General features: G+C 45.7%; 1 protein-coding gene across 1 annotated transcript in view; it reads left to right on the top strand.

The window, feature by feature from the left end:
- The window catches only part of LMCD1 (LIM and cysteine rich domains 1), a 57,100-nt gene that overhangs the window by 23,024 nt on the left and 21,631 nt on the right, over window positions 1–12,445 (top strand). Inside the window, exon 2 of the mRNA XM_045832300.1 lies at window positions 7,108–7,196. Coding sequence (XP_045688256.1) covers window positions 7,108–7,196 — 89 coding nt within the window. The remainder of the gene's footprint in view (window positions 1–7,107; window positions 7,197–12,445) is intronic.

Raw genomic sequence — 12,445 nt, 5'->3', positions numbered from 1 at the left:
TTATAGGAACTGTGATCTGCAAGTCGAGGGTGTGGGTGTTAAACCAATGATGTTAAAGATGTTAAAATCCAAGTTGGAGCAGCTGAAGGTACAGCATGTGGTTGGAGCAGCAGTTGGTATTGCACAGTTGTTTCCAAACTTGTCTGTATATTGGAATACCACAAGAAACTTCCAAAATGACTATAGTCTATGACCTGCCCCCAGAGATTGTGGTTGAATTGGTCTGGGGTGTGGCCCGCACTTTGGAAGCATTAAGAGATCCTGAGGTGATCCTCAATGCAGACAAGTCCCTAGCTACTCAGGGTGGTCCCTGGACTTGCCAAACCCCAACCTGCATGTTAGCTGGATCCCAAGGGACCTTTATGCTAATTCGTGTCAGGTTAACTTGAGATATGCTACTTTATCTAATTCTGTATTTCTGTGAGTTACCTGAGGAAAAAAAATGGAAGGGCCCCAAAATATCTGGAAAAGGCCTCTTGGCATCATCTGTAGTACATTGGTTAAGTTTAAATGGAGATTCAGGACTCAGAAATCTAGGTTCATATCCAAGCTCCAGTGCTTTAACGTGACCTCTTTGAATCCTCTTAATGAGGAAACCCAACTCCTCCTTGGTTTGCCTAGGGTTTTCCTGGTTTTGTCACTGCAAGTGTCTCTTCCAGGCCCTGAATCAGTCTCAGGCAAATCAGCACAATCAGTTCTCTTCCCATGGACTCATGTGCAGCCTGCAGATACCAGCAAAGATCAGTGGTTCTCAGACCTTAGTTGTGCATCCAAATCACCTAGAGGGCTCGAACAGCTATGACTGGGCCCCACCTGCAAAGGGCCTGATTCAGTAGGTCTGGGTGACAACTGAGGATCTGCAAAGCTAACAAGTTCCCAGGTGCTGCTTGGGGAACGCACCTTGAGGACCACTGCCAAGGTAACCTATCTCATACAGGTGTTGTAAGATTTGCAGAAGCTCAGGTTTAGCACATTGATGGAAAACCACAAGGCCTGGTACTTGTTACAGCTGTTATTAATTCTTTTTATAATGGAAAAGATGAGCCTTATTGTAATAACTATGTATAATGCCAGGTGGGTACTAGACTTACCAGGGGAATCACTCTGTAAATTATATAATTGTCTAACCACTATGCTATACACCTGAAACTAATATAAAATAATATTGTGTCAACTGCAGTTGACAAATTTTTTAAAAAGATGGGACTTACGCTGGTCCTTAAAGAGTGGGTGGGGTTGTAGCCCTCTGAGGTTTAGATGACCACAAACAAAAATGCTGTTCATGTTTAGGAGAGCTGCAGGGGGCCCAGGTGACTGGGAAGGGAATCTGGGTAGAAACAGTAGATGAGATGGGAAGCAGAGATGGGTGAATGCAGACAGGTGAGGGGGCCACATCATGGGAGCCCCATGACATCGAGCGCTCAGCAACTTTTGTCCCTTTAAAAGTGGTTCACCATTACTTCAGAACAAGGTGGGGGTGCTAGTGTCCTCAGTATAGGCAAACTATTAAGAGTTGAGAATAAACCCAGAAATGACTAGCAAGTTGCTTATTATCCAACCACCTTCACAACTTGGGGCACAGTGCACACCCCAGCTCCCCGGGAAGTACTGAGCACACCTGGCTCGTCGTTGTGTCAGGCTTCCATGGAGGGGCCGCTGCACTAGGGGAGCCAGCGCTTTTCTCCCACAGCCGCTGCTATGACTCTGATTCACTCTCTTTTCTGGCCGCCCGCCTGACAACTGCCTTGAGGCCTGTCTGTTGCCTTGAACATCTATTTACACTTTAGTTTATTTAGCAGAACAGGGTTGGATGGTGGAAATCCCAGGACCAAGATGATCATGGCCTTTTCCTACTGCCCCCAGCCCTAGCCCTTCCAGGACTTCCCATCCCTGCAAACACACTCCCCCACCCCTTCGGATCCAGCTGGCCCGATGCCCAGAGTCGAGGCCAGACTCATAAGAGGTTGTCTGGGGCCTGGGACTCCTGGTGTGGTAGAAAGTCACAGGATCTGGATTCCAAAGACATGAGTGTGAATCGTGTTCTGAGCAACAAATCCCATCAGCCCTATGCGCTTGCTTTGCTCATGAGCCAAGTGCAATAATATGCCTGCAGCCCAGGGTTGATATGAATATACTTTGTAAACTGTAAAGTGCTTGGGGGAAAGTGCTGTAGCAGATTGGATGAGAGCATATCTCTGAAGTAAGACCTACTTGGTTTCACTTCCTGCCCCTACCACTTACAAGCTATTGGATCTTAACCTCTCTGGACCTCTTTCCTCATATGAAAATAAGGTTAGTGAAAATAAGTTCAGTAAAAAAAGGTTCTCATAGGTTCACCTAGAAGCTCTAGTTACATATCATACAAATGCTTGGCATTCTCCTGGCACATAAGGTGTACTCAGTAAATGTGAGCTACAATCATAAACCTGAGGAAAGATCAAACACTCTGCTTACAGGCCAGTACAGATAAGTGTAGATTTAAAAGGTGCCTCCCCCCACCCCGGAGCCCCTGCCTAGGCCATTGTGAACAGACAAGCTGTGTCTCCTCTCTCAGACCCAAGCAGGTGTCTCCAGTTGACCAGGAGTGATGAGGACACCTCACAGGGTTGTCATAGTGGTTAAGGAAGAGGATATTTCAACGAAATCACTCCGTCGACTGCCAAGCTGTTGTTATTTGAGGGTTGTTGATGGTAGTGGGGTAGTTTCAGGATCATTTTTCTGTATATGACCTCAGTTCTTTTCTGGACCTTCTCATAACTTCACCCCACCCCAGTCATCTCCACCCTCTCTCCTGGGAACCCCTAGGGGAGGGTTTGTTTTTAAGTAACAGCATGTTGATCAATAATTTTCAATGACATATATGCTTATGGAGCTTACTTGTAAAAGACGTGTCAGAGTAGGAGACTCGGAATACAATGGAGTGTCAGTTCAGAACACACCAGCTCAGAAAGCCAGCCCATAGATGGAAGGGGAGCATGTGATGATGTTAGGATATAATTTTCAAAAAGGTAACATTGTGACTCTCGTGCAAATATAAATTAGAACTTAGCAAAGATTTTAGTCCACTCATTCATTAAAGAAGGACTCAGTGAGAAATTTAGATTAATTCAAAAACCATTTAAGGAGCTAGGTATTTATAGTCAATTTAAAGTTAAGGTTGATGGGTTAAGTACATAACTAGTTCATGCCCTGTAGGACAATAAACCATAGCCTTTGGGGTTATCTTTTTCAAAAGGAAAAAAGTTATTTGTATTTGTATCTCTGCTGGAGAAAAAGCTACAATGTAACACCAAGTCTTGGAGTAGAGCAAAGTAAATTTTTCTAGATAATCCTTGGGGGTTTGGGGATAAGGTGGAATGTCATATTGCTGCCATATGACATTGAAAGGATCCTCACCCATCTTTCTGCCTTATTGCTAAGTTCTGGATAACTTTTTAACAACTAATCGTAAATAATTATTTCACTTTACAAACAACCTTTTACATGATACTTACAACAGCCTTGTTGAGACAAAAAGGGCAAGGAAAACTAATTTATCAGAGGAGGAAACTGAGATAAGGAGAGAGAAGCTGACCTGGGAGGAGAACCCCCATTAATAATTCTAGCTCCCATGCTCACCCCTAAACTCCATATTGCATTTCTCCTTTCTGGTTCCTCTTCATCAAAGTCCTACATGGTTCTTGGTGACACTGTCCCCCCTTAAGATTTCTCTTGGGGTTCACCTGAAGGTGAATGCTCAAAGGAGGGAGGAGTCCCTGTTGACCCTGCCCCTGGCCTCCCCAGGGGACCCCTGGTCTAAGTCCTTTCCAGCCCCCCACACAATGCTGTTCCACAGCATCAAATGAACCACATCCTACTATCCGAAGCCAAAGAAAATTGTCAAAACATTTTATCCTCCCCTCAAGAAAAAGAACAAAATAGATGCTACATTCAAGAACCCATTTGTTTAAGTGACAGGCCCTTTTAAGTGCTTTTCTTCTTAGCTACTGTGAGCCACTGCGGGCCACTGTGCCATCTTCTACCAGAGACTCAGTCCACATCAGACAAACCCACTGTTTATAAACTGGAATATGTTGTTTGAAACACTATTTCTGGTTGATGTTTTCCCCTCATCAATAAACAGGATCATTTTCTGTGTCGGAGATAACTGGGTCTGGATGAATCGTATGCAGTGGACGAATGGCTATTTATTGTGTTAACAGTCTTCCAGGAAGCCAGCTGCAAGTGTGGTCTGATGGCCCCAACCTATTTCTTCCTCAAAAGGCCATTTACTTTTCTCTCCCACAGACTTCTGTCACCATGGAAACTGTCCCACTAGCAGGATGGAGACTAGGGCCAGCCCTCTGCTTCCTACACTTAGTCAGAGAGGCCACACATGTCCATGAAACTAAGGAGGTGTGCAGTTAGAAAAGTGGTTCCTCTGAAGTTCCCTAAAACTCTGAAGCTATGGGAAAAAATGTTTTTGAGAACACCTGACTCAGGGTCTCTCAGACTGTTTGCACAAGAAGTGATGACAACGACGAACAGTAAGAAATCAGTACAGGCAGCACCCTCTCCCTGCAGCAGCCCATTCCAGCCTCACAGTAACTGCGTGGGGCAGGTTGGTTCCTATCACTCCCCCGACACAAACAAGAAACTGAGACTCCACCAGTCCAGTCACTCGCCCACACCCAGCAGCAGGAAGGCACAAAATCAAGACTCTCGCCACCTCTCTTCTCACTTCCAGGGCAGGCTGGCACTTGAAAGGCTCCAGAAGCCTTTTTGTATCCGGTGTTCATCATCTTCATTTGATCGTGCAATCCTTCCTGCCCCTGGCCCTCGACCACTTTGAAACATCTCACAGAACAAAGACTCTACAGAACGAGACTTGGGCAGCCCCAATTCTGGCTAGTTTTCTTATTTTACAGAGGAGCAATTTAGGCTGGGCGAGGAAATGAGTCGCTTCTAGCTGCACAGCTAATAAATGTCAGAGTTGGCACTGCAGGGCCACCCGCCAACCCCCCACCCTGCAGGCCAGTGCTCTGCTTCGCTGTGCTGCCTTACATCACTGTTTCTAAACCAAACCCTGAGCCAGCCGCTCAAGTCTTCTGGCCAAGCATCAGGACTAATCCCCTCAAAGGATGACTGTTAAATCAGCCACTCATTAAAGAACAATGCTCAAGCTTGCAGGGTGCTTGGCCACTTATGAAATGCTTCCACATAGCTCTTCTGTTTCCAGGCCTCACTGCCTCTGGGTCTATTTAAAACAAGCTAATGATGGCACCTTATTCATAAGTTGTATACCTCCCAAAGTAACCTTTGAAGCACTCAACTATGAAGTCTGAAAGGATTGCTGCATTTCAACTCGCAGAATCCAAGGTGTCAAGAACAAGTGTTTGCAAGGAGCAAGTTCTGCCTGTGAATGAACGCTCCCAGCTCAGGACAAGGGGGTGGTGGTACGCATTGCTTGTTCTCCAGTTTTAGCACAAATCTAATACTGAACAGACACAGATATGGATGTATCTCCCTTCACATAGGTGTGACATGGTTCTGACTTGCCAAAACTGTGGATGTGCATTAGAACCAAGAGCACTCACATGCCCCAAAGAGCATGCTTAGACTGTGCGTAGTGCTACCCATCAAGCTCTTTTGTTCCTTTTTGTCCTTGCACATTTTCTTTCTTCTGCCAGGAAGCCCTTTCTCCTTTTCTGCCAGTTCATCTTGCACTGGCCTGATCCAGAGTCACCTCCTCTAGGAGGCTTCCCTGGATTTACCGTACAGGTTTATTGACACCTTACTCTGTGCTCCTGAAGTCTCTGTGAAATAATATAGTAGCAGCTGATATTTGTAGTGCCTGATGCAATCAGACACTTTACATACATTATCTCTGTACCCCTCTGACAGGTGAGAAAACCTGGCTCGTTTGGTCCAGGTCAATGTGGTTGTTAAGTCATGAAGCTGGGTTTGGAATTCAGGTCACTCAGACTCCAGAATCCATGTGTTTCTACTATATACTCGGCAACTGTCTTCAAAATTACCCTTTCCAGCAGCAGGTGATAAGTATGTTTTTCTTTCTCCATCTCCCCCTAGATTATGACTTCCTCCAGGGCACACCTGATCTTGGGATGTATCCCCTGTTTGTGGCACATAGTAGATGCTAAATAAATGGTTAAGTGGCTCCATAGCTTGTGAATGATGAGCTTATCCCTGTATTGTACCAGCTGAGGGAACCTTGCTTTTTGATAAAATCATAGTACATGTACATACCGGTACCAACTCATCCACACACACCCCCACTCCCAATGGAGAGTCAGGCAAGATTCTCAGCCAGCAGACCCATATACTGACAATGCACTGCTTCTCTAGGTCTAATATAATACAACTCTACTAAATTGTGTTAAATTGCAGATTCTGATTTAAAAGGGCTGGGGTGGGGCCTGAGCCCTTCTGCAAGCTTCCAGCGATGCTGCTGGTGTCAAGGCCTCGTCTGAGAGCCACTAGGGTCTAAGCACATCAGCAGCAGCAGCCATTGCACTTCTGCTACCTTTGGCTGGTAACAAACATTAAGAACTGATTCATGTGTCCTTCTCTTTCCAAAGCACAGCCTGATTTTCTATGTTTCAGCAAAATATTTAAGTTATGCTTTGGGCTATAAACTTTTGGCAGCACAAACATTGGTTTGCGCCTTGCTTTAATCACACACTATCAATAAATTACAAATAAATGAGGGAGAGGGGACATTTGCTGGAAGATTCCATTTCAGTGACAAGGGAATCCGAGGAGTGGGGAAGGGTAGAGGAAGGAGCAGATGGTCCCTCACAGCAGCCATGGTAACTAGTGACAGCACTGTCGGTTGTGAATGAGCCCCCACTGCATTTCTATTGGGAAGTGCCCCACCCTTCCACACGTGCCTGCCCTATGGCCACTTTCCCAGCTGGTCATCTGGCAAACAGTAAGTGGTGGTAAACAGTAAGTGTTCCTGGTAAACAGTTAGTGATGGCTTACTCATCTCAAGCACTTTGAACCCCACACAATCCCTTTGCTGGCATGCCAACTCTTTCAGAGGTCAAGCATCCCTGGTCCAAGATGTTTAGAAGGAAAACACCCTCTTTTCTGCTTCTTTTCCAGATGTCCCTGGGCCAGCAGCAGTCAGCAAGAGGTGTGCCTTGTTTGAGATGCAAGGGGACGTGTTCAGGCTTCGAGCCACATTCGTGGAGGTAACTGAGTTTGTCAGGAAGGCTCTGCCTGCCTTCACTTCTTGGCTGTCCTTTCAGAGAACCCTGGTCATTCTCTGCTGGGACTGCTTAGGATGCACATTTTGGAGAGGAGTGGCTCTGGAGCGAGTGCACTCCCACTTGGCCTAACCCGGCAATGACAGAAAAGCCCTGGGGACTCCAAGATGAAGAAGGAGCTTCACACTCCATTAACTGTTTCGAGGTGAAGGTTCAGCCCAGCAAGGACTGCGCTGGGAAGGTGTGAACAGTATTAGCTGGCACATGGTCCACTCTGGGTAGAGCTGTCTGTCCTGGGGTTTGGTGCATGGGGCTGATCTCCTCCCACTGTACCATCATCCCTCTTAGTGTGTTCTGATCTGAGAGTGCCCCTGGGACAGAAATAAAAGTCAAGGTGTCTACACACTTAGAAACCAAAACGTGGTATTCACATCCACACGGGAGGACCATAAGAGCCAGCTGGACTTTTCTTTTTTTCACTGAAGACTGAAAACTAGAGGTAGGCCTGCCACACTGCACAGTCGCAGTACTGTTCACATCAGCATCTGTGTGGATGGCACCCCCAGAAGTTGTGCAGGGTGCAGCATGCGTGACTGTCCCTGCAGTCCTGTGAGACTTTGTAGGGCGCCACAGCAAAGAAGGAGCTTTTATCTCCACTGCCAGAACATTGCCTTGGGCACTCAGTGGGGGAACAAAATTTGGGAGGCTTTTGTCTCAGAGATGTTGGCTTCCACTGTAAGAAGGCAATTATAAAAATATTTATTGAACTGAACTTAATCTTTTGCATTTAAATGTTGAGATAACCCCAATTAATAGATATTAGTATCTCCATTTTGCAGATCAGGAAACTGAGGGTGGATAAGGGGGAGATGGCTACTGCATGACAGGATTCAAACTCAGGTCTGTGGAAAACCCCATGGTGTACTCTCAACCATTCTGCAGTACAGTGCACCATGAGTTTTCAAAGCACAAGACCATCTTTGACCCCATTCCCTGACCTTCATTCAAGGTCATCTAATTCAAGACCTTCAACGTCATCCAATCCTGATTCCTGTCCCCGGCACAAATTCCTCCCAGCAATTTGGCTAAAACACTTCCAGGAAGGGGAACCTCCTTCTATGCATCTATTTTGGCCACTTGAGCTCTTTCTGCCCTAGAGGAAAGTTACCTTCCCTATCATGTCACTCCATTGGTCCTGAATCTGCTGTCAGGGTGTCATAGAACAGTGTTTAGAATCATCAGCTTAGGATTCTTAAGACAGCCTTGGAGGCCTCCTTTCAGAGTTCCTGGGCAGGGAGCTAATGTTCCCTGAATGCACACAGAATCCATTCAGTAACATTTTTCTTATCACAAGGATCACACCCCAGTGCTTCCTGTTGTCTGACATCTCAAAATAATCATTTAATATAGTTTGTCTGGTTTTCTAGATATTTATGGGAAGAAGGAAGTTCTGAACACCCTGTCCTTCATAGCTGGAAGCAGGAGTCTCTCAGCATTATTTTAATCCCTACATTTCTTCATGACTTGAACATGAAGTGAATTTATCCTTGAGAAAGACAGATTGCAGCCTGTAGGTCTTTCCTTTATCTCAGGTGTCATCTTTGGTTTAAACAATCTTAACAGGGACCTTAATTGGAGCAGTGAGGTCCCACCCTTAGGGGGGAAACCATGTCAAAACCACAATTATGCTCCAGTTCCCATACTCTCCATAGTTTTAAATATATGTGAAGATCAAAGTGGTAGCCAGCCTGGTTTGGTGGGAAAGGCCCTTAACTAATAATCACAGGACAGAATTCACATGCTGGCTCTGCCTGAAGAAGACACTTCCCTTCCCTAAGCCTCAGGCTTCCCACTTGAGAAATAGGGGCTTTGGAGCTGATGTGCTCTGGGGTCCCCTTCTGGCTTTACAATTCCATAGTTTCAGACAAACTATTTACAATCAAATGAGTGATTCACATGGTTAGTAGAATTAGAATGGAATTAGTATCAGAAGCCCAGAAGAGTAGCATTACATAGACAGGAGGGTACAAAAGCAGACTTTCAGGACAAACATATCATGAAAACAGGGAGGAGCTTCCCCACCAGCCTTTAGCATCCTGCACTCCCAATAGCCATGCTGGGCTCCTTGCCCACCTAGCAAACTTCACAGGATGCTGTATTTCCCTTCAAGGAGGAGGAAAACACACCTCCAGGACTCTAGGTGTTTCAGAGAGAGCCCAAGCTCTCTTCCCAACACACATAGATTTTTTATATTGTTATTATTCTAATTAGCTGTACTTTTTTCAATATACACTGACTTCAGTGGATAGAGGGGGAAAACTGATTTAAGGGAAACAGGGGATGTACTATGAAAAATGGAAGTGAGACCAGTGTCTCTTCAAATCACAAACTTTTGCATTCTTCAGGGAGTTGCTGTTGGTGGACTCCCCCAAACTGCTCATGACAGCACCCCTTCTCACAAGGTGCTCTCTCCAGGCCAGTGTCAGCAGCTGCCCTGGGATCCGTAGTGTTAATTCTGCCTCTTCTCACCAGGGCAGGGGATCTGCATCAATAATGCTGCAGTCACATGATAGCTGGGCTTCCTGGGCTTTTCAAGGGACAATCTAGAGAAAGTCAACCTGAGCTGCTTAACTTCCTGACAGGGAGGAGTAGTAACTCGGGTGCTTTTGTGTCATGGAATCACCTCGGGAACAGGATCACAAATTGCCTGTGTCTGACTCCCACTGCAGACCCACGAGTCTGACTAGTGGGGGCCGGGGCAAGGTATGTCCAAGTTTACCCCGCTCCGCAGGTGATCTGGATACCCAGCAAAGTTTGAAACCTCATCAACTAGACCAGAGGTCAGCAAACTGTCTGCAAAGAGCCAGATAGGAATCGTTTCAGGTTTTGCAGGTCACAAGGTCTCTGTCACACCTGTTCACCTTGGTCCTTGTAGCATGAAAGCATTAATTTATTTAAGGGCACGATATTCAAAAATTTTTTACCCATTTAAAAACATGAAAACTATTCTTAGTTCATGGGCCATACAAAAATTGGATTCGGCCTATTAGCCATGGTTTGACATCACTGATGTATACCAACCCTCTCATTTGATAGATAAGAACCTTGACCATGGACCTATGGTGAGCTAACATGTAGGCTGGGACCAGATTCCAAGGCTGTGCCTTTTGCACAATTAAAGGTTGCCTATGACAGATTGCAGAAATGGCCATTTTAAACACCACTAAGACCCTGTACCTCTGTGTCCACTACAGTCGTGGTACCTGGAAAGAGTGCGACGGACTTCTATAAAGTCCCAGCCATGTGCCTGGCAACATGAAAAACATGAATAAAGGAGAAATAACATGGACACAATCCCAAAGAGTATCTCATATTTGTCAATATTTTCCTTTTCAAAGTGTTTACATTCCCAACATCTCTGTTAGCATCCTGAGAGTCTCCGTTAACCAGGAAAGCAAAAGGCAGCTTCCTCACCCAGTTTCACATGCAGGAGGTATTGGGGAAGTCAGAGGACCCGAGAGAGACCAGAATTTCCTTCACTTCCTTCCTCCTCCTTCCACTTTCTGTGGTCACTACCCACATTAAACCAATGGTGCTATCATCTGTCCTCTTGGAGAAGCAGTCTCCTTCCTGCCTCATAAAAAGGAGAGGCGAGGAAATATTACTGATCATAATTAAAATGCCCCAATTCCACAAAACAAGCAACCCCTTTTTATGAGAACAAAAAGACCTCGTTTTCATCCTGCATCACCTTTAGGTGCTAGAATCGTCCTTGAGATCACCAATTTTAACTTTTCTCAAATTGCAGCCCATTGAATAGGAACTTGGACTGCAACCTTCTCCTCAAATAATGTTGGGAATGCTGCCTTCTTTCCCCACCTGGGGTCATAGTGCACATCAGTACATTAAAGACAAAAAGCAGCCTCACACTAAAAAATGTGTTTCACCCTCTGTAACCCACTGCTTTTCAAACTCATCACCACTGAGCCCTTGTCCACATGCTGCAGACTAACATCCTGGAGAACCGGTCCAGTCCAGCAGAGCCACCACACAGCACATGCAGCTCTCACCCGGCCCAGCTGATTTTACTTCATGCTGTAGTTTCTCCCTGATTCTCCCTGCTCTCCCAACTGGAAGTTCTGTGAAGATTGGGAGGGGATCTCCTCTTCATGTTACACGAGGGTTTTTTAACCTCAGCACTTTTGACATTGGGAACTGGATTACCCTTCATTGCAAAGAGAGAGCTATGAATTGTAGGATATTTAGCAGCATCCCTAGCCTCTACCCTATAGAAGGCAGTAGTACCACATTGTGACAATCAAATGTGTCTCCAGACATCACCAAATCCCCCTGGGGGACAGAATTGACCTTGGTCAGGAACCACTGATGTAAACCATCAAGCCATGCCCTTTCTAGCCCCACAGTCAATATTTATGATCTATGATTAAACGCATCAATCTCCCAAGTTTTGAAGAGCCAAGGAGGGTGTCTTTAGGCATGTCTGGCTGGGAAGTACTCATGCAACTATAGGAACATCTCTCTTTCTGAGGCTGCCCAATCCCTGCATTAGGTCTTGAAAGAGGTTACTTGACTTAACAAGTTCTTAAATGGCATGTATGGTGCGTCTGGGATACAGCATGCCTGTGGTGACAGGTCAGAAAGGGAGGGGCATTATTTTGCTTTCAGGACATAGAACTCTGGATTCCTAAACTATAACAGTGTGACACAAAGTAGCCAATCACTTCTGTTTTTGTCAGAGAGAAGGCCCAGGCTTTACAGTGAATGTACAGCTTGCCCAGGATGCTTTTCCTTTTCCCAGCCTCATGACCAAGACTTGCCAGTGAACACCAGTCTCTTCAGCCTGAGGGGTTTTCTAAGTTCTTTCTCTTCCCACTGGCTCCTGTCCACCGATTTCCTGAAGAAATTTTCCAGCTCTATTCTAACTTCAGAATAGAGCTCAAGAGTTAAAAGTTGCTAAAGCTGTGAGGCTCAGGAATCTTGGGAGACAATATCAAATTCCTTAAAGCAGGGGGTCCACAACTTCGTTTATAAAGGGTCAGACAGTAGTTACTTAGGCTTCGAGGGCCATATTGTCTCTGTGCAGCTATGCAAGTCTGCCATTGGAGCCCCAAAGCAACCACAGAAGATATGCAAATGAATGGCCATGGCCTTGTTCCAATAAAACTTTGTTTACGGAAGCAGCTTATAAGCCAGGTTCAGCCCTCAGGCCGTGA

Source organism: Phyllostomus hastatus, unplaced genomic scaffold (genome assembly GCF_019186645.2).
Source record: "Phyllostomus hastatus isolate PE091 unplaced genomic scaffold, TTU_PhHast_1.1 phas_contig_16, whole genome shotgun sequence".
Taxonomy (NCBI): Eukaryota; Metazoa; Chordata; class Mammalia; order Chiroptera; family Phyllostomidae; genus Phyllostomus; species Phyllostomus hastatus.
This window is presented reverse-complemented; position numbering and strand designations above follow the sequence as displayed.